The 24,038-nt window shown below is 34.4% G+C and overlaps 1 protein-coding gene across 2 annotated transcripts in view; it reads left to right on the forward strand.

Moving 5' to 3' along the window:
* The window catches only part of SPAG16 (sperm associated antigen 16), a 1,036,541-nt gene that overhangs the window by 533,324 nt on the left and 479,179 nt on the right, over window positions 1-24,038 (forward strand). For both annotated transcript variants that reach the window (XM_040476151.1, XM_040476150.1), the window contains one exon: window positions 22,958-23,143. In XM_040476151.1, coding sequence (XP_040332085.1) covers window positions 22,958-23,143 — 186 coding nt within the window. The remainder of the gene's footprint in view (window positions 1-22,957; window positions 23,144-24,038) is intronic.

A 24,038-nucleotide genomic window follows, 5' to 3' on the forward strand; every position in this document is an offset into this window, starting at 1 on the left:
ACACACACACACACACACACACACACACACACACACACACATATACATACAATGGAGTATTACTCGGCAGTCAAAAAGAATGAAATCTTGCCATTTGCAACTACATGGATGGAACTGGAGGGTATTATGCTAAGTGAAATTATACAAATTATTTTTATTCTGACAACTTTATAATGCATTTCATAATTCTTACAGAAGAGAAAACATGCTTGCAAGATAATTTTGCCCGAGTTTGCTCAGCTATAGTTTAGTCTTTACAATCATTTTGCTTATCAAAGTCTCTTTGACATTATAGAAAATTCCAGAAAACTGATTATATTTACCTAGCACATCAGGGCCTTTACATGGTCTATTCTTTCTGTTTGGAATGTTCTCCAAACTCCTTCTCCTTGTTCTCTTCATCTACCTTCAGGTCTAAGTGTCAGTCATTTTGGTTCTGCGATAATAAATGATCATAGCCTGAGTGGCTTAAGCAACAACATTTCTTATAGTTCTGAAGGCTGGGAAATCCAAAATCAAGGTGGTGGTAGATCAGTGCCTGGTGAGAGCCCATTACTTGTTTTGCAGGTGTCTGTCTTCTCATTTTTTTTTTTTTTAATGTTTATTTTTGAGAGAGACAGAGTGCAAGTTGGAGAGGGGCAGAGAGAGAGGGAAACATAGAATCTGAAGCAGGCTCCAGGGTCTGTCTGAGCTATCAGCACAGAGTCCAATGTGGGGCTTGAACTCACAGACCATGAAGTCATGACCTGAGCCAAAGCCAGAGGCTTAACCAACTGAGCCACCCAGGCACCCAGGCCTGTCTTGTCATTGTATTCTCACATGGTGGAAAGTATAGAGAGGAAACAAGTTATCTAGTGTCTCTTCTTCTAAAGGCTCTAATCTCATCATGAAAGCTCCACCCTCAGTACCTAATTACCTCCCAAAAGCCCCATTTCCAAATACTATCACACTGGAGATTAGGTTTCAACATACAAATTTGGAGAAGAGACAAACATTCAACGCACAGACTGAGCTTTCAAAGTCACTTTTAAGGCCATCTTTCCCTGATCCTCCCATATAATGATAGTATCCCAGATATGCATTTTCACCCAAATTTTTCTTATGGACTAGCAGGACTGAGAACCATAATGGTTACTTCTGTATTCCTAACATCATTGAAAAATATTTGTCCTCATACAAATGGTCTAGTTGCTACTTTTAGACTCGGTTTCATTTATGGATCATGGCACAAATTGCTTTACTTTTCTGCCTGCCTCTCTCAAGTCCATATTGTTTAGCCCTGAATGATTTATTTTAAAAAATTGTGTTTTTTTATCATGTTACATTCTAGTGCAATCCATTATTTATGACACACAATAAAATGATGCTCCTTAGAGTAACATTTGAAGCCCTCTATAATTTGACCTAGATCAATTTCCTGGTCTTGACATACCCCCTTTTCTCTAACATAAGCACTTAGTCCTAGCCAAAAGTAACTGTGAAACTGAATTCAAAACACTTATTCCTGTTCCTGGACTCTACTTTGACTTTCCACCTGTTCCCTCACTCATTTGGATGCTTTCTACCTTCTTTTAAAAAAAAAATTTTTTAACGTTTATTTATTTTTGAGACAGGGAGAGACAGAACATGAACAGGGGAGGGTCAGAGAGAGAGACACACAGAATCTGAAGCAGGCTCCAGGCTCTGAGCTGTCAGCACAGAGCCCGACGCGGGGCTAGAACTCGCGGACTGTGAGATCATGACCTGAGCTGAAGTCGGCCGCTTAACCGACTGAGCCACCCAGGCGCCCCTCTTTCTACCTTCTTATTTGTCCATCCAAGAGCCTTACCCATGTTGAGGTTCAGACACATGTTATGCTTTCTATGAAGTGTTCTGTGGTGGGTTTAGTCTTCAGTGATTTCTCCCTCCTTCTGTTCAATTTCCATTAAATACTGTTTTAGCTATGGTTCTATCACATACTATCATTTATTATAAAGGAACATTTTATGTATCCTCTCTCATTGCCATATTTTAAAGGTTTAAAAAACTAAACAATAAAGAAATATAGAATCATATATTAACAACAAATAACTTTTCTTATAAAATTAATTGATAAGGGACACCTGGGTGGCTCAGTCAGTTGAGCATCCAACTGCGGCTCAGGTCAACATCTCACAGTTCACAAGTTCCAGCCCCAAGTAGGGCTCTATGCTGAAACCTAGAGCCTGGAGCCTGCTTCAGATTGAGTCTCCCGCTGTCTCTGCAACTCTCTCCCCCACTCCCCCGCTTCTCCTATGCTCGCTCTCTCTCTCTCTCTCTCTCTCTCTCTGTCAAAAATAAACATTAGGGGGCGCCTGGGTGGCTCAGTAGGTTGGGCATCCGACTTCGGCTCAGGTCATGATCTCGTGGTCTGTGAGTTCGAGCCCCGCATCGGGCTCTGTGCTGACAGCTCAGAGCCTGGAGCCTGCTTCGGATTCTGTGTCTTCCTCTCTCTCTGCCCCTCCCCTGTTCATTCTCTGCCTCTCTCTCTGTCAAAAATAAATAAATATTTAAAAAATAAATAAATAAAAATTAAAATAAATAAATACTTAAAATTAATGGATAACTCATGACTGTAAATGAATACTTTTGATCAACATGGTGCTAACATGGCATCAACATGTTGTAACGGTTAATTGATATGGTTTAAGAAAAAGAAGACATTGCAGAGCCATTCAGGGATATTGTAGATTAAGGTGGCTCAAACACCTGGTTAAAAACAAACAAAAACAGTAATATATGGCAACACAGTTCATCAACAGTGATTGAAAAATAAAATGCATGTAACTATATGAACTAAATTTTAAAAAAGAGTAGCTAAAATTCGGTTACAACACTTTAACTCCATAATACTTGCCTCAATCCTACCCACACTACTAGGAAAGATGAATTAGAATGGATTAAGATTTCTCATCAATAATCCACAATTTGAAGATATGTAAATTGAAGGAGACTCTAGGCATCTAAGGGAAAATAAAGGAAAAGTCTTAAGAGCAGAATTAACTTTCCACTATCATAGGTTTTCTTTTTAAGTGTTGGAGGAACAAACTAGAGCCATCTCATCTTTCAGGGCCCATATGAATTGGTAGGAATGGTCCAAGTCATGCTATCTTTAGGGAAAAACAATACTCTACATTAAAGAAAATAAATGCTTATAAGAAATATTTTTTAAAAATCAGAAAAAAGAGGGGTGCCTGGGTAGCTCAGTTGGTTAAGTGTCAGACTCTTGATTTCAGCAGTCATGATCTCATGGTTCCTGAGTTTGAGCTCTGCATTAGGCTCCATGGTGACAGCCCAGAGCCTGCTTCTCTCTCTCCCTCTCTCTCTGCCCCTCCTCTTTTGTGCTCTCTATTTCTCAAAATAAATATATAAATTTAAAAAATACATATCAGAAAAGAGCATTTTCCAGGACATCTCAGTTCTCCACCCCTTCAAACAAAAATTTACATGATCCATTTAAGTTGCTCTCCATACACACACATACATACATATACACACACAGATTTTAGTGGCATAAAAGTGCCAAATATAAAATGGTTGGCTCTTAGACTCTAGATTGAAAGGGAAGACAAATGGATAAACAGAAACAGGCAAGAGAGTTAAGGAAAATTTACTCCCACAATATAAAAACAATTTATACTTATAGAACTATAAATAAATTTTAATTTTTCAAGAGAGAGATGAGTAAAAATATATACATATATTCCAAGAAAGATTGTGATAATCATTATAACTGCAGAGAAAATAATAAAATAATTGGAAAAAAGTGGGGAAAAGACAATATATTTGGAGAACATAAACAAATGTCCAGTGTAAGAATAATTGGTGTCCTTGACATGAAACAGAAAGCATTGTTTATAGATATAAAACATATTTCCCTGAAATGAAAAGCTAAAACTACACAACAACATGGTAGATTGTTTTAGGATACACTGATACCAAGATATATTCTTGTTAATTATTGAACTTCAATTATAAATAAAGTAATCCTTCAATATTATTGAGCTTCAAGTATAAATAAAGTAATCATTAACAAGCAGGTAGAAAAATTACCAAAGCAAAAAAAAAAAAAAAAAAAAAAGTGATTTCAGACTTTTCCACAGCAGCCATCAATACCAGAACAATCAAGCAACAACCACATAGTGTTGAAGGAGAGAACACTATGATCCATGTACATTATGTCTACTCAAACATTGTAAATTATTCCCAAACATTAAAGACCTCAGAAAGTACAGAATCTATGAGACTGGCCTGGTTGGATAAAACAAATATCTATCACAGCAGCAGCAGCAGCAGCAGCAAAAACATGAGAATGATATCCTCCCTACAAATGAATGAAGGTGCAGTGACAGAGGACTATGTGTCATACTCATTGCCCGGAAATACTGTAGAAGTGCCAGCAAACTTCTGAGGAAAAACAAGCAAGACTATTACAGGAGTAAATCTTCTTAAACATAGTAGAACTTGAAGTCATAGGACTTGTAAATCCTTCTTGAAAAAAGATACTTGGCAATGAAAATTATCTAACCAAAAGAAAAATGAATCAATAAGCATTACAAGAAATAAGGTGCTACTAAACAACTAGTGAATCATTGAATCTGTTTAAAATTTAAAGTGTGGACAATAGGTTGCTCTTATCGTCTAAAACTTAGAAAGAATATTACAGGTATCAACATCTGGTGAGGACTAGAAGTTTAACAAGTTTAATTTTTATGAACTTCAGGGCTGGGAGTTGGCAGAAAGTGACATGTAATATTTTTTATATTTTGAAAAACTTTTAAATTTTAATAGAATGTTAGACCTCCAGAAGAATTGTAAATTTAGTGTAGAGTTCCCTGATAGTATTCATCTGACTTACTCTAACAAATGTTATCACCTTGCCTAACCATGACGCAATTAACAGAACTCAGAACTAAGAAACCAACATTGCCATAATACTCTTAACTAAGCTATAGACTCTAGCTGCAACATGTAGAGAGAAGTCTAAAATTGATTTTGGGAAATACCGACTGTAGGTATTCCTGGATGGTAGAATTTTTGTGTGTATTATTAAATTATACTTTATCTTTTTTCATATGTTCTTTGTATTTTTTTGTTTTATTTTTAATTTCCTTTTATAATGAGATTATATCATTTTGATTAAAGATGTTACATGTTTTTGAGCTTAGGCTTTTTTATGCTGTATTTTTTAGTTGTCTGCTTTAGTTGTCTCAGAAAAATAATTCTGGAAAAATATAACTAAACACACTGCTTATCTTGAAGGTACAAGGATTGTGGATGCTTTGCATAGACGTTTATTTTCTTATCTGTAACTCTAAATTTTCTGCTAAGAACTTGTAATACGTTGACAGTAAATTACATGTATTATTGTTCTCATGGACTAAGAACCTGATAATTTCTGAATGGGACCCAATATTCTCAAGTGATAGGTTTCAATTACCTAGTAGAGTCTTAGTTTCTTCTTTATATTGTGACATTCTTGAGACACAGGACAATTGGTATCTTTTTTATATTAAACCTTTAGTGGCTAGCAAGCTAGCTAGGCTAGCACTGTAAAGGTGTTCTTTAATATTTGTGAAATTTATTGATAGCCTTTATAAAACCCTGCACTTTGAAGGACCCATTGTAAAGTGGCTCTCTTCATTTAAAGGATCATATACATAACTTATTTTTCTTTTAGAAAATGTTAATATTCAGATATATTTTTCAAGGTTTGAAAAGTTCCTACTGCAGTTAGTCTCATATTTGAGAACTTCCATGAAATCTCCTGATGTATGAACAAGACAATTGTATTAAAGAACAATCACCAATTGAGCTAAAAGAAATCCTTCTGTAAGTCATTTTGGAGTAAAATTTAGGGCTTTTAATTTAAAGAAATCAATTAGTTCGGATCATCTTCTATTATACTGCTGATGGACATTTGGGAAAGTGCCTGGATAATGATTAATGTAAAAGAATGTAAATAAAAGAGGCATAGCAAGAGCATGATCATTTGTTTGTAGAGAGTGTATGTTAGCAGAAGATAAGTGTTCTTCGTGGAAATAGTGGAGCCAAAAGTTAGAATCTTTCAGTGTATCATGCTGCTTCTAGAAGAGATGGCTTGTGATAGGAACCTTTGCATAGTAGTGATTATTGCAGCCACATATCATAGATATTAAAACAATCCAAACCTTTGCATCTAATTTCATAGTCCCCAACAATATTATAGCCACAACTTGGCTTCCGTTTCAGATTTTTAAAACTCGGCAAGAATGTGAGTATTTACTACTCAGCTTGCCAAACAGCTCTATTTTGTACTTCATGAGTAGCCTATCAGGCTCTCACTTTGGCATACTTCCTTTCAATAGGCACCACAAGCTGTGTGTTTCAGAATTGACATGATTCTGAGGTTGAAATCTTTAACCTTTCAATCTCCCATTACCTTTTCAATTTTTAAATTTTCATTTTTCTGTCTATATAGTCTTCTGGTTTATTGATACCACTGCTGGAAACATGGTTCTCTTTGCCCTATCCTAAGGTATGAGTCTCTGAAACACAAGTGAAACATAGAGTTTTTCTAGTCATTTTAAGTTATGTGAAATGAGATTCCTTGAGAAGATCATGTGCTTCTGTATGCCACACCACAGGTATTGTGTTTCTGTTCATAACCTTTTCCACTAAGGAAACTCAGGATAGTCTGTTATTTCCTGATTTTTCCATGGGAGTTATTTAACAGTGTTTTCATTTTCTGTCAAGGCTCTCCTACTGAGAATACTGTTTAAAATTATTTCCATGGGGCGCCTGGGTGGCTCAGTCTGTTGAGCGTCCGACTTCGGCTCAGGTCATGATCTTGCGGTTCATGAGTTCGAGTCCCACGTGCGGCTCTGTGCTGACAGCTCAGAGCCTGGAGCCTGTTCGAGATTCTGTGTCTCCCTCTCTCACTGACCCTCCCCCGTTCATGCTCTGTCTCTCCCTGTCTCAAAAATAAATACATGTTAAAAAAATAAATAAAAATTCTTTCCGATGTATTTAGAGGTCTTCATTGCAGTTATTCAAATTCTAATATTGGTATTATATATTTATTTGGGAGACATTAATGGAAATATATTATTCTTTTGTTTTAGGAATTGTATTTGTTATTGCATTGTTAATTTGTCCCTCAGTTATATGTTAGAGCTTTCAGATATATATCCTCCGCTTGGCCACTCCTACATGCTTTTGAGAGAAGTTGTGTAAGTGATTTGTCATAATAAAAAAAATAGATTACAAATTACGTGTGAAAAGCGGTGCTCAATTGAAACTATTCTTTGATGACTGGCAATACAAGAGAATTGTCTTGATATTAGTAGCTAGTTATTTAAACAAATAAATATTTAATGCATATTATAGATTATATATTGCATATAGTACATATTTTACAATTATTTTACTCTATTATTAGTTCATATATATTCACATATAAATTAAATAATAAATATGTGAATGCATGTATAAATGTATGCATATATACATAGATATGACCAATTATCGGTGTATTTTCTATGTTATGAAAAGAGAAAGCTTGCTCTGAATTCTATATTAGGGAAATAGTTCACTCCAGGCAGACATTTTAAGATAGCTTTAAAAAATTTATAAACCATATGATCTAAAATGAAATAAATTGAATTTAAAGGAAAGCTATGATTCAAAGTCAGGCAAAAGAGAGAGAGGATTGCTGAAGGTAGGGTCTACTCATTCCTAGAGATTCTAGTGAGATGCTCACTAGACTAGATTATAAAATCAGATTTGGAGGAAAACACACTTTTTCCCTCACTTCTATAAAGGGAAAACGCTAATACATTCTTGAATGTGCATCACAAAATCAAATCGACTTCATAGTGTTGAAAAACTGCTTTTATGAATGACCTCTGATGATATACTGTATTTATTCCTTAACATTTTTTCTTTACATTCTTAACTAATTTTAAAGCACCATTAAATACTTAAGAAGAATAGTTACAGGTTTAAAGAAGACTGCACCTTAATTATCTTTGCATTATCATTTTCATAAGCAGTATTTCCAATTGTTGAACAATTTTGCAGTTTGATTGCAATATCGATAAATTGAACTGTGTAAAGATAAACCATTTGCATCCCAAATATTAATTAAAATAGCCTCTACAGATAAAACATTTTAAATTATGTGTAAAGCAACAACTTAAATTACCTTCTCAGTATAAAATCTATCATCTTAAAGATATCCAAACTCTCATGTTAACTATTTATTCTGCATAATTTACCACTCTGAGAAAACCTCAGAAGAGTTATTCAGACATATAATAATTATTATATTAAACTATGCAAGACAAACTTGGGCTTATGGTCATGATATTTCTTTCAGCAACAAAATAGATATTTTTTCCCCAAACTAAGTATCTTTCAAGATAAGGAAAACAACAGTGCTAAGAACAAAATGTTGTCTCATGAAATACACTTTTTTTTTCACATTAACACCTACGTATCTGAAATCTGATAAATTTGAGAAAAATACTCACATAGAAACCTTTCCATGGGAAGCTTCTCATCTGTGAAATATTTACACTGTATACTCACATACCATACTATATGTTTGTGAAGTGTTTCATATCATCTGAATATATGAATATTAAAAATTCTCTACTGTTACTTGAAAAAAGAAATTGTCAAGGAATAATTTTATAGTGTTATAGGCAAAATATGCAGATAGAATAATTGTGATATGTATACACTGATAACATTAAAGAATTTGCTTTGTAATTATCTTCATGAAAATTGTATACTTTGAATTTAATTTCAGTAGAACAATGTCAGTCATGAAACTAGCATCCTTCAAACCATTTAAGCAAATTTGAGCCTTATAGACATTGGCAAGTTTAGTGATTTTTCAGAATTTTTCTAAGCCAATGATTTCAATGGCATTGTTCAATACCCATGGGTTGTGTGAGGGAAAACCTTTAATATAGAAATGTGAAATGAAATAGAAAAGCTATCATGTTAAATCCAAAAGGTCGTATTAGTGAATGATACTTTCCTTTCAGTATTTCTCAAAGACTTTCAATTATTTGTTTGCACCAAGAAAGTGTTGTTCAGGATTGGAAAAGTGGGCAAATGTGCATGAGCTACAAAAACATAATTAGTTATTAGTAAATGGTCTGTTACACAATTGAGAAGTTTCACACTAGGTAATGGAATCAAACGTATTTCCACTGTTCTTTCTCCAACTTCTAATATCATCAAAAAGTATCAACAATTTAATGATAAACAGCAGTAATTTGAAATGACTTGCAGGGCACCTGGGTGGCTCATTCAGTTGAGTGTCTGAACCTTGATTTTGGCTCAGGTCATGATACCAGGGTGGTGGGATCGAGCCTTGTGTTGGGCTCCACACTGAGCATGGAGCCTGCCTAAGATTTTCTCTCTCTCTCTCTCTCTCTCTCTCTCTCTCTCTCTCTCTGCTCCTCTCCCCTGCTTGTCCTCTCTTTCTAAAATTAATTAGTTAATTCATCAATTAACTAATTAATTAAAATTACTTTTATTTGTTATTTTGGTAGACAGAAAAGATGGTTTTACTCCTACTCCTATTTCTTCAGTTATTTTCTTGACCATTATTCTGTGTGTGTAGATGAATTGCATTTTCTTGCTTGTTAATTACCTGTTCGTAAATTTGCTTTTGGAATTACTTTTGATTTGAATAAACATAATTCAAATATATTTCTCTTGTTATGAAGTACTGGTATTTTTTTTGTTTTACCCTTAGTTAAATATTGGTATATTGAACTTGGAGCTTCTGGTTTCTGTCAACATTTTTGAGAAGAATGGAGTGTTTTTTTCCCCATGAATGTAGAGCTTAGAAAGTCTTCCCTCATACATACAATTTTATTGATAATCAATTGCATTTCTTCCCATTTTCTAGTGTATTTTATTTTTACAGCAATTTTAAGTTTACAACAAAACTGAGAAGGAGGTGCAGAGATTTCTCATATACCTCTTGCCCCATTAGCAACATCACTTACCAGAATAATACTTTTTTTTTTTTAACCAAGGATTAACCTAAACTGATACATCATAATCACCCAAAGCCTAAGGTTTACCTTAGGGTAAACTCTTGTATGTTCTTTGAGTTTGGACAAAAGTTTAATGGCATATATCCACAATTGTATATCATACAGAGTATTTTTACTGCCCTTAACATCTGTGCTCTGTCTATTCATCTCTCCCCACCTCCCAACCTCTAGGAGCCTGATGTTTTTACTGTCTCAATAGTTTGTCATTTCCAGAATGTCATATAGTTGGAATCATATAGTACGTAGCCTTTTCAGACTGTTTGTTTTTTTTCACTAGTAATATACTTTTAAGTTTCCTCTATGTCTTTCCATGGTTGAATGGGTCATTTTTCCTCAGCACTGAATAATAGTCCATTATGTGGATGTACAAAGTTTATTTGTCCATTCACTACTAAAGGATATTTTGGTTGCTTCCATGTTTTTACAATTTTGAATAAAGCCGGTATAAACATTCATGTGTAGGCTTTTGTGTACATACATTTTCAACTCCTGATAAATATCACAGAGTACAATTGCTGGATGGTATAGTAAGAGTATGTTTAGTTTTGCAAGAAAGTGTTGTCTTCCAAAGTGGAGTGGCTATACCATTTTGCATTCTACCAGCAAAGTATGAGAGGTCCTGTTGCTCACATCCCTGACAGGAGTTGGCGTCATCATTGTTCCAGATTTTGACCATTTTAATTAGGTATGTGCTATCTCACTATTGTTTTAATTTGCATTTCCCTGATAACATAAGATACAGGACATCTTTTCATATGCTTATTAGATATATATATATCTTCTTTGGTGAAGTGTCTGTTAAGGTCTTTGGCCCATTTTTTAAACCAAATTGTTTTCTTATTGTTGAGGTTTAGGTATTCTTTTTTTAGGTGTTCTATATTTTGAAAAGCAGTACTTAATCACATGTGTCTTTTGCAAATTTTTTTCCCCAGTCTGTGGCTTCTCTTGACATTATCTTTTGCAGGGCAAAAAATTTTAATTTTAATGAAATCTAGCTTATTTTATATTCCTTTCATGGATCATGCATTTGGCAATGTATCTAAAAAGTCACCATACCCAAGGTCATCCAGATTTTTCCTATGTTATCTTCTAGGAGTTTTACAGTTTTGTACTTTACATTTAGAACTATAATACATTTTGAGTTACCTTTGTGACAGTGTAAGATCTGTGTCTACATTCTTTTTTTTTTTTTTTTTTTTTTTTTTTTTTTGGTATTTGGATGTCCAGTTCCAGCATCATTTGTTGAAGAAACTATCTCTGCTCCATCATGTTGTCATTGCTATTTTGTCAAAGATCAGTTGGCTATATTTATAGGAGTTTAGTTCTGAGCTCTCTATTCTATTCTATTGATCTATTGGTTTATTCTTTCACCAATAACCATAAGTCTTGATTATAATAGTTTTAGTGTAAGTCGTGAAGTCAGGTGGTGTCAGTCCTCCAATGGTGTTCTTCTCTTTCAATATTGTAGGGGTTTTTTTTATGCTTAAGTATTTTTTCTGATGTTTTGAAGTTTTTATTTATATTCCAGTTAGTTAACATACAGTGTAATATTAGTTTCAGGAACAAGATAGTGATTCAACACTTGCATATAACACCCAGTGGTCTTACAAGTACACTCCTTAATCACCATCACATATTTAACCCCCATCCCTCTCTCCTCTGGTACCCATCATAAGTTTGTTCTCTATAGTTAAGAGTCTATTTCTTGATTTGTCTATCTGTCTTTTTCTCCATATGCTCATTTGTTTTGTTTCTAAATTCCATATATGAGTGAAATCATAGGGTATTTCTCTTTCTCTGACTTCTTTCACTTAGCACAATACTCTAGCTCCATCCATGTCATTCATATGGCAAGATTTTGTTATTTTTTATGGCTGAGAAATATTCCATTGTGTATATGTACATGTATATATGTGTGTGTGTGTGTGTGTGTGTGTGTGTGTGTGTGTGTGTATCATCTTGATCCATTCATCAGTCAGTAGACACTTGAGCTGTTACCATAATTTGGCTATTTTAGATAACATAACTATAATCATTGGGATACATATGGCCCTTTGAATTTGGGTTGGCTCTTCTGGGACTTTTACTTCTCCATATACATAACCTTCAAAATAAGCTTGTCAATATGCACAAAATAATTTGCTGGGATATTGATTGAGATTGCATTAAGTCTTTAGATAAGCTGGGAAAAATTGACATCTTGATAATATTGAGTCATCCTATCTATGAACATGGAATATCTTTTCATTTATTTAGTTATTTAACTTCATTATCAGAATATTATAGTTTGTCCTCATATAGATCTTGTACATATTTTCTTAAATGTATACATTAATATTTCATTTTTGGGTGTATAGTGTGTTCTTAAGCTTTGTTTTCTTCAGAGTATTTCTAAATTTTGACACATCATTAATTTTTAGATTGCTGATATTTTTCTTTCTAGCTTATTTTTTATCTTTTAAAATATAATTTTATAAATATAGAATATAAATTAAAAAGCAAATAACATAATTTTACTTATGCATATTTATGCTATTAATGGGCCACCCTTAAGAGTTTCAAATAGTACCAACATAAGTAAATTTTAAAAATATATTTATGGGGCTAAAATGAAGAAAATTGTCATTTGTGTTTGCTATGTGTCAATACTCATTAGCCAGAGATGAGTATAATATTTAAGTAATATTTTACAGCTTCCAAAGTGCTTTTGTCATTGTTATATTTGGAGATGACGGTCATTTATCCAGGTAGACAGATCTGTAGGTAAAACAATTCTGAGATTATCTGACCCAAACCGACACAAGCCCAGCATGCAGTTCATCAGTAGAGGTCACTCAAATTCATATTCTCTACTCTAGATGAAACTTGTTTAGAATTCCCTAGTTGGTATTTTTTAAGTGATTAAAGATAATATAATTAAACATAATTTAGTAAAATGAATAGTAAGTTAACACTGTTACATATTTGACTATGCTTTGCAGCCAAATTTTAACATCATTATCCTCTCAGTAAGTGCGTAATAACAATAAACTGGTACTATTTGGTTGTTGTGCTGTTCCCTATACCGACTGTGTTTCTTCAGTCTTTACTCTGAATCTCACAATAGTATTTAAAACTTTCTCATCAGTTTCTCCACACCCAATCATTTTATACCTATGACTTTGACCATCTTTAAGAAGATCTTTTAAATATCTTTAAAGGTGTGAATTCCCCCTTCTTTTTGTTCCTACAGCCACATGCATCTCCTCAAGCATTCAGCATCATACTGTTTTATTTTCTAGAGATTTCACTCTCCAAGTGTCATGCTGTCTGTCGTTAGTCTCTGCTGAAGCTTGTGCATTGCTCTAGTGGGTCACTGCCAGACACTGAGCTTATTGCACATAGGGCAAATCCCTATCTTCAAATGATATACATCTAATTTCTTATTCCAGCTTCTGCTATAGCTAACTTTTCCATAGCCAGTGATTTAGTCCTTACATGGAGTGATTGCACTGTAGGGGTTCACATTTATTCTGCTTAGAAAATCCCATCCTTTCTTAAAGTAAGGGATGACTTCCTGGAAGATGGCAACAAGAGCTATCATCCTTCTAAAAAACAATGCATTTCTTACCCCTAAGTTACTTTTTTTTTTTTCTAATTTTTTTTAAAGTTGTGTGCTCCATGCAAGTGACAGCTCCTCGGAACCTATGGTATGGAGATCCACAAACTTTACTTCTTGGTATTCATAATTGCTTTGTGGGTTATACTTTAGCAAACGTTCTTAGTTTGATCCACACTAGAGAGTCAGGTAAAAAGGTATCATTTCTTCCTTTTACAGACGAGAATGCTAAGTTTGAGAATACTATGGCTGTTTCACAAACAACAAGACTTTTAAATGGCAAAGATGCGATTGAAACAAGAGTTCTAACTTCTGTTAATACTATAATTTACCTTATTCAGAACAATTAGGAGCTATTACTGAGTACTGAATTTAGTACCCTTAAAGGATTTTACTTACTTAAACTTTTAAGGCTTGAGATGTAGAATTCACACAGTTAGAAGGTAAACTAACACCTAATCTGATGTTTATTGATTCCTTGATGAACACTACAGAACTGGTGAAGGAGATCTAATCTATGAAGACATGGAAAATTCAGGTGAAATTTGTGCAATTTTCTAGAGTTTATTAGAAATTTTCTGGAAAATCTGCTGAAAAGTGGATTCATAAATGAAGTGCTCAGTTAGATTCCCAGACAGAAATACAGTATAGCTGAGAATATTGGAAACAGCTTTGTTTGTCACGAAACATACTGATCTTATCAAGAGAATTTCAATCTGAATGTGAGGCTGGTCATTATAAAAAAAATAGATCTTTTGTGGAAAGAAAATAATAATTTGAAAATGAAACATGAGAAGTAATTAGTGCAAGGATAAGAAAGAATCTCCCATGCCTCAGAGAATGGAAATTACATACCATAATTTCACATTTCAATGTGTGGAAGTACAGATAATCTTATATTTATTACCAACATTTGAAGAGACAGAATACAAGATTGGATTTGAATAATGCAAACATATGCCTTATTCAGTAGAAATAGACCATTCATGACTCAAGTTAGACTGGATGCACAGAGGGCTGCCTGGGTGGCCCAGTCGGTTAAGTGTCCAACTTCTGCTCAAGCCATGATCTTGTAGTTCATGAGTTCGAGCCCCGCATCACACTCTGCACTGGCAGTGCAGAGCCTGTTTCAGATCTTCCGTCTCCCATTCTCTCTGCCCCTCCTCTGGTTGTGCTCTCTCTCAGAAAAAAATAAACGCTAAAAAAAAAAAAAAAAGAAAAGAAACTACCATAGAGGGGAGGCTTAAGCAGAGTAGATGTACAGCTACTAAGATATCTGTGTACCTCTAAAGTGGAAGTAGCATGGAAAATAATATTTGGGTGATAAAGAAAGAAAGGAGATGAATGGAGTGTCATTTCTAGAACATGATAGATTTCCTCCTCTACTCTAAAGGCTATGGAGTGAAAGAGAGATTCTTTGAATTTGGAATGATGCTGAGGATTATAATTGACTTTAATGAGAAGTTTTTTTTTTATAGAAGAAAATAAGCTCAATAAAAGGAAAACTGTATAACAGAGCTACTTAAAACCCAAAGAACTGCATTTCCTGTTATTATAAGTTTTAAATAGAGGCTGGGCATTAAAATGATAGAATATCAGTAGAAATAATTAAACAAGGGAAGTGTGATTAGATTACATGGATTTGAGTGCTCTCCCAGCCTTGAGATTCTAGAATTCTGTGATACATGAATTCACTTTATAAGCTAGTTTTAAATGTATCCTAATTGTCATTATAATATTTCCAATTATGGAAAACATCTTATTTTATACCAGAAACAGAGGCAATGCTTCTTCTGGAACCCTAGAAATATCTTGTTCCAATCCATTGTAAGGCTTTCAGGCAGTACATTGGCTTCAGGTGATGAAATATGCATCCTGTCTCTGTTGACCTTAAATATTTTGTCAAATCAGTCCTCCTAAGACTTGAACTCAGTGTCACACACACATATTTGGGTTACCATGTACTCCTGAAAGCCTGAAATGAGTATAGTGAAAAATTCTGCAGTCCAGGACTAAGTTAGATCAGAGATCAAAACAAAGTAAAGAAGCAGTCTCATGAGAGCAGAGCTTTCTGCTGAAAAATGGCATGCCCCCTCTCAGTACCACCTTAGACTTGGAAAAAATTCTTCAGCCTAGTGGAACAGATAGGTGTGAGACTGACACTTCACTTGAGAATCCTTTACCAAAACCTGGGAATGACTGTGATTATACAAAGCATAGATCTCAAAATAACTAAATCCAGTAATGAAGTGCAAGCCTATAATACAAATTACTGTCAATTCTCAAATGTATTTTCTGCTCTTCCTTAAAATATCTGGTCTTTGTTATATTCCCAGTGTTAACATCCTAAAATTAATATCTGACTACCTTTCTAACTCCTTTTAAAACCCTTTAATCTCTCCTCATAGCCATATAAAGTGTATAGATAAATATACTTTAGGACTGCAGGAAAGGTCTTTTATTATTTGACTGTTGTTTATCTATTTAGATTAATTTTTCCATTACTCTTTTCTTCTTGGATGCAAAATACTTAAAAATCTCTGATTATGCCACAGTTGCCACATGCTGAACACTCAGCCTTTTTCCTTTCCTACTTTCACGTTGTGAACACTTTCTTATACATAAAGATTTTGTTCAGGTGTGTTCACTTTTTAAAGCCTCTTGACCATCATCCAAGACTAGAAAACGTATTATATCCTTCCTGTGCTATCACTATATCCTGTATGTCATCTATTAAAATATTGATGGGGGTGCCTGGGTGACTCAGTCGGTTAAGCATCTGATTTCAGCTCAGGTCATGAATTTGTAGTTCACAAGTTTGATCCCCACATCAGACTCTGGGCTCACAGCTCAGAGCCTGGAGCCTGCTTCTGATCTGTGTCTCCCTCACTCTCTGCCCTTGCCCCACTCACACTCTGTCTCTCTCTCTCTCAAAAATAAAGCATTAATAATTTTTTAAAGAAAAAATGTAAATAATTTGAGGAATATGTACTTCTCATCTTTCATATCTTTTGCATCTCTGGTAAACAGTGGACAATCAGGAGGAACTAAATAAGTTAATGAGCTTTAAAAACTCAATAATTAATTATAGCATAGAACTGGTTGGGGAGACCCAAGCACTAGAAAACAAGTTGGGTTGTAGAAATTTCTTAAGTGTGTATGCAGACTCAGTGACATGCAGGCCAAGTTTGAATGTAGAGAAGGCCTGCTTCACATGGCAAAAATATCATTCTTAATAAAGAGTGGCTTCCCTGTTCCATGGACCATGTGAACACAGGACCAGAAACAGGGAGTTTAGAAATGGCAAGCTCTTGCTTCTGGTGTTTTGAGAAAGAGGCCTGAGTCTTGGTCTGAATGAAAATGAGGAATCTTCTGGAATGTTTTGAGAAGAGGGGTAATAGCTGGGTCTTCACATTTTTAGGCCCAGAGAGATGGTAATTTTAAACTCTGAAAAATGGTAGGATTGAGGCTGTTAGTAAATAATATATTTTTCTAAAAACTAGATTCAGGCAGGGTGTGGAATCTAACACAAGGCATTCACTCTCTGGATATACTGAGCAGTAAAGAACTAGGTGAAGCAGAGGCCCACAAAACTGAAGACCTGGGGAGAGTAGATAATAAACAAGAGAAATCAGTAAAACATATAGTGAGTTAACAGTGATAGTACTATCGGAAAAAAATAGGAAAGGAGTTTAATGTCAGAAGTGAGACTGCTGTTCAGATAAGTCTCCTTGATGTGTCTTGCTGTAAAGGCCTGAAGAAACAGAGAGAACCAGTCATTGGTTTTCTGGGAAAGGACATTCCTGGAAGGAAGAACAGCATGTGCAAAAGCCTTGTGCAGTGGGAGGAGAGAGAGGAAGAGTAGTAGAAGGAAAAATCAAAGTGGTAACTAGGTGGGTGGTAGGTGGGTCATGGAGGGTCATATTCATTTTAGGATTTTAGCTTTTACTCTGGGAGATGAGAAACCATTGCACAGTTTTTCACAGAAGAGGAGCATAAATGGGATCCTGTAGGTTTCTGTATTGAAAAAAGATTGTAGATGGACAAGGGCAGAGCAGTTAGGAGGCCAGTGGTATGATTCATACCTAATGCTTGGAAATTGTTATACAAACGTGACTTTATTAAATGCCCTATTGTGGCAATCCAAATACTCCATGAATTAGACTTTTCACTAGGGGTAGAAGATCTATTGTTTCTGCAACTTACTTTATGTGAGCTAATTATTTATTCACTGAATTTATGTCCTGCATCCATCTAAAAAAGATATGAGGTAAATGGGAGATATGCTATTTTCCTGACCCTATATAATAATATACTCCAACACAATCTGAAATTATGTATATATAGTAACTCAGGCAGAATTCAGAAAGAAATAATTTAGCATGTCATGCAACAAAGCTACTTTTGAAAAATAAATATTCAAATGAGAAATCCAATAATAGGATGTAAGATCCATTTGCCTATTTTTTTTTATTTATAAGCCCTGAGAAATTATCCATTAGAATAGGACTTTAGGTAATTTGTCATATTCATAATTGTATTTCATGCATTAATTTATTAATTCAATAGTTATTTATTGAGATTCCCTATGTACTAAGTATGAAGCTAGGCATTAGAGATATAGGAGTGAATTTAAAAAAAATTTCCTCCTTTCATAGCTGCTACATCCCACCGGCAGAGAGAGAGAGACTATAAATAAGTGATGTATAATTTAATGAATGGTAGTAAGTGCTATAAAGAGTAACAGCAAGAGACAAAAAGTTAGGGTGATACAGTATTTTAACTGGCATTGTCAGAGAATCTCTCCACGATAAGGTGAAGTTGAAGAAAAAGTCTTCAACTGAAGTCATGGAGAGCCATGGGAATATCCATGGGAGATGACATCTTAGTGTCAAAGGAAAGGTGTACAGATACCCTGAGGGGAACATGCTTGGTATGTTTGAGAAGCACAGAGAGATGATGGATTAAGTTGTCTAGTACAGTGTCTGAAGCATGTGACTGTGAAATGAATAAATGAATCTCCTGTGTCTTCTAGAACATTGGGTCAAAAGAAAGAAAGGAAAATAAAGTGTCAAATGTAAAGGTTTTTAGATAGCTGAAAAAGATTAGATTTAATATTCTCAAAACAACTTTTTCCAGTCAGAGTCATAAGGTATGCATAGAGACATAATTTTTAAAAGAATGAGAACTATATTTTAGTACCTATGGATATATATCAAAATATTATAATTATCCAGGTTATGTTTTTCAAGAATATTCAATTGTAATGTGTCATAGGCATGTATGTATGCATGCATGCATATGAATGACAACTAGAGAATACTCAGAAGTATGTTGGATACAATAAGAAAATTAAATAATAAAATAATCCCAAAGATATTAATTGATACTTAAAAGTTTAAAGGCATTCCTGGGCATCTCTATCTTATTTCCAGGATGACAGCGTTATTCATCATCTCCACATAAAGTTTCGTAAACTAACCTACCAATTTCTATCCTTCTGCATCTGCAACCTAAACAATAACATAAATACAGAGGATAAAGCAAAATAAAAAGAGGGGCGCCTGGGTGGCTCAGTAGGTTGAGCGTCCGACTTCAGCTCAGGTCATGATCTCACAGTCTGTGAGTTCAAGCCCCGTATCAGGCTCTGTACTGACAGCTCAGAGCCTGGAGCCTGCTTCAGATTCTGTGTCTCCTTCTCTCTCTGCCCCTCCCCTGCTCATGCTCTGTCTCTCTCTGTCTCAAAAATAAATAAAAATATTTAAATTTTTTTTAAAAAACATTAAATTAGTTACATGCTAGTAAATTAGTAACATGCTAGTAGTTTTATAATTCTATATTTTTCTGTCCTCTGTACCAAGATGTCTTTTCTACATAAACTTGTTCATATACACAACCCTGAATTATGTAGGCTATTCCATTCTATTAACACAGATCTATGTACAATGGAAATCTCTTTCCTTAATGTGTACATCATTCATGCATGCCAATATTTCCTTAATATGCACATCATTCATGCATGCCAATATAAATAGTATGTCTTATAAATACTGTATACCAGGCACAAAAGAGTCCACTTGCCAGCATCTTGCCATTCCTGTGTAAAAGTTGAAAGACTAAGCTGAAAATCCAATTGAAGTTTCTGAAGCAAGTGACAAAGGTGTATCTGGAGCTCTAAGCAATACACCCAACCCAGTAAGGGCAGTGGTTTTACAGCCAGGCAGGGAAGGCTTGGTCTTTCCTGAACACTCAATGTCGCCTCTCTGCTTTTGCTAAAGTCCATAATATCTGCACATAATGCTGTCTTCTGAATTCACTTTATTTATGATTCTTGATTCTAGATTTCTACACAAAAGAAGGGTGTATCATACAGGAACAAAGGGAACAACACTTGGACGTGGGAGCTGTTTACTTCAAAAAAGACCATTCTCTGTGTGGACTGGCATTCTCTTTACTCTGTCACAGTGGCCTCACTCACCAACTAAATGCAGCCAGCAGCTCTGTATCAAAGGCTAAGGGTTTAGAATAACTTTGATGAGAACATTCTCAGCCGTTTTTGTTTCAACTTTTACTTCTAAGTTTGCGGGACTCTCACAAACTGGGCACATTAAATGTAAATCAAATGTGCCTTAATGTTTTCCAAGTAATCTAGATCCTAAATTTAGAGCTTTTCTTGTAATAATCATTTTATGAGCTCAATGAAACCAAAATTTTTATCTTTTACCTATAAAAACTATGAGAAAATATTTCAATATAATTTGGTTATGTGTTATTCTGCTACATAAAATAATGCATACATATTCTATAGTGAGAATATTGTGACTGATAGTCCTTTTACAAATTCAAATAGTCCTCTTGAGCAGATAGACACGGGTATCTGAGACTATGGAGTAATGGCAGTAATTGGATTCCATTCCACTATTTATGGAAATATGGGTAATGAATTCCACATAAAAACTTAACTGGAGATCACAAGACAATCTTTAAAAACAATATCAGGTTTGAATATCACCCAGAATTGAAAATGTGCTATTGTAAGAATTCTCTTATTTGATTTTCAAAACAAGATTTTAAGTTATATCGAGCAAGACTTATCATCCATATTTTAAAAATATATTTTGTTTATTTTTGAGAGAAAGAGAGACAGAGTGCAAGTGGGGGAGGGGCAGAGAGCGAGAGAGACACAGAATCCGAAGCAGTCTCCAGGCTCTGAGCTGTCAACACAGAGCCCACACGGGTCTCAAACTGGTGAATTGGGAGCCTAAATATCAGATGATGGCACTTGTAAAGGTGATTACAACTGCTTCATTCCAGTTGTAATTATTACTATTGTGATTTTTGTTTCTTTTGTCACATAGTTTAAAGCAAGAGAGAAGAATGTAAAACTTACCTGAGTTTTCAGTCACAGGCAGAAATACTTTATAGTAATTGTTATCCTAAAGCAAGACTTATGTCCAAAATAGTATGCTAGCCCATCAGAAGGACAGATTTGAAAAAGAGGCATGGTTAAATTCTTTTTTATGTTATTTTTATTTGGATATTTTTAAGTAAGTTCTAAGCCCAGTGTGAGGCTTGAACTCACGACCCCAAGATCAAGAGTTGCATATTCTCTAGGCTGAGCCAGCCAGGCACCCCTTCTTGTATATTTTTAAACAAATGTATTTTTCAGTCTTTAATATTAAAAAGCAAAATTTTGAATCCTAAATATATGTACAAATAAACAACAGCTGCAAAGAAAAATTTTAAATTTTTTTTATGTTTATTTATTTTGAAGGAGAGCGAGACAGAGTGCGAGTAGGGAAGGGGCAGAGAGAGAGAGAGAGAGAGAGAGGGAAACACAGAACCCAAAGAAGGCTCCATGCTCCGAGCTGTCAGCACAGAGCCCGATGTAGGGCTCAAACCCACAAACTGTGAGATTGTGCCTGAGCCAAAGTCGGACACTACACTGACTGAGCTACCCAGGCACCCAAGAAAAAGACAGTTTTAAATATCTGTCCATTAGTGAAGGACTACCTGTCATAGAGTATTTTTTTTTAAATTCTGCTAATCAGAATAATAGATATCTTTTTATAACTTTAATGAGAACTTCTTCACTCTGTACCTACCTTTCCTTCCCCACCTTTAAACTCTCCCCACTCCCTCTCCAGTGGTTGTTTCCTCCCTGCACTTAAAAATGTATTTCTCTCAGCATAAAAAAATAAGAACAAGTGAGCAAATACTCATCTTGATCTTGCCATTCCGTCTCTTGGAAATCCTGAGTACCTTTTCTTATTCTTTTATAGCACAGACTCATTCATTCATTCATATATTTATTCATTTTGGAAGCATTTGCTGGGCACTTCAATTGGTCAGTTCTAGTGCTTGATGCCATAGAAACAGAGAGAGGAAACAGTTCTCAATCAAAATCACAGGAAAAGAGTACAGATAAGCAATTTATTATATTCAGGGGAAGAAAAGTTACTAAGAAAACACATAGAGTATTCAATGCAGATGGCTGTGAAGAAAATGATGGAATTGAAGTTTTCTTGCAACTGATATTTTACCAAAAAATCATAGATGTTTCTGCTTATATCACTGACATCCGCTCATGTCTTAAACTAGCATTTGTGTCTACTGCTTTAAAGTCACTGCTTTTTCAAACGTCTACTAATTACCTAAATGGAAAATCTAATGGTTCATCCTTAACCACTTATTTCAAAATTTTTCATCTCTCAAGATGTAGCTCAAAATCTCGTCATTCCTGATTCACTTCCTTTAGCATCCAAATTGTATTCTTGGAACATTTAGTTAATCTAAACATAAGCAATGCTGACTTATTGTTTTGTATTGTGTTTTTGAAATTATTTTAGCCTATGTCTAAAAATTTCATCATTCTGAGGTTACATTATCCACAGAACCTAACACATAGCCTGAAACCTAATACACTGAATACACTAAAAACAAACAAACAAAAAACAAACACACACATACACACAAAACTTATTTCATGAATTAATCTAGAAGAATATAGAAGAATTAATCTATAGAGTATAGAACAACAGTTTTTCTCATCACCCTGCATTACTAAAAAATACTAGTATCAAATTATGTGGACTCAAGATAAAAAAAAATTCAAGCATTTAGTATGCCATTTTAATGCTTTTAAGCAGAAATAACTCAAACACACAAACACACACACACACACACACACACATACATTACTCATAGCATATAACCATTCATAAAAATTAATTATGAGTTGACTTTTTAACAAATTACTTCTTTATCTTCTTGCAAATAGTGGCAACAAGTTGGCTACTTCAAGTGGTGACACTACAGTTAAATTATGGGACCTGTCTAAAGGCAATTGCATTTTGACCTTTGAAGGACACAACCATGCAGTATGGTCCTGCACATGGCACTCCTGTGGTGATTTTGTGGCTTCTTCCTCATTGGATACAACTAGTAAAATCTGGGATGTTAATAGGTAAGAAGTACTTTAAACATTATTAACCCTCTACATTGGTAAATATACATGGATAATGCTCTTCTCTCAATGCTCCCACCAAGAAACATTAAAAAAAAAACTTGTTGGTAAAATCGTAGAAAGTTACTTAAATAATCTCTGTGAAATCCATTTCTAACTCTATTAATCATTGTTGATATATCGAGTCCTTTATAAATGTAAGTATAAAGATCAAGCCAATGTAATAAGATTAGAATTGTTTCATTGGAAGGTCATTTGTTTTAGGCAGAAGAGAAACACTTATTTTAAAGAGTTAGAATTTTAGTTCTCCCTTCACAAGATTGCTTTATTATCAATTTAATAGACATAAATATGACAGAGATAATTACTTGCTTTATGCTTAATTTTGACATATTTTCCCAAATTAAATGCTTCTTGTCAATTCACATATTGCAAAAACTAATGTGATTTGATGTATAAAAAGTCCTATACAATACTGTATGGATATAGAAGTTTAATATTTTTATCTAAATTCAAGATAGACAAATCTATTATGTTTATGGTGTCAAATACCTATCATCCCTGCATTTATGTCTGATTATTATATCCTATTAGGTATAAAAATAGGATCCAAAGAGCTACTATCAAATATCCTGACTGCTTCAGCTACCTAAGGAATTATAAACTATCAATCAAACTTCTGATCACTTTAATTATTGAAACAGTGCCCAGATTCCAAATAGAAGTGATAATGACTCCCAGAAATTTTCATAAACAATTGTCACTGAGCCATTGTACTTTATTTTGTAAGAGAAAAATTAACTCACTGTAGAGGTAGACACTATTGATTCAGGGTTATGGGTAAAACGGGTATCTTGAATAAACTCTCTCCATCCTTTCTTGAATTACAGGTAAC

Source organism: Herpailurus yagouaroundi, unplaced genomic scaffold (genome assembly GCF_014898765.1).
Source record: "Herpailurus yagouaroundi ecotype Mexico unplaced genomic scaffold, PumYag 140, whole genome shotgun sequence".
In the NCBI taxonomy this organism is placed as follows: domain Eukaryota; kingdom Metazoa; phylum Chordata; class Mammalia; order Carnivora; family Felidae; genus Herpailurus; species Herpailurus yagouaroundi.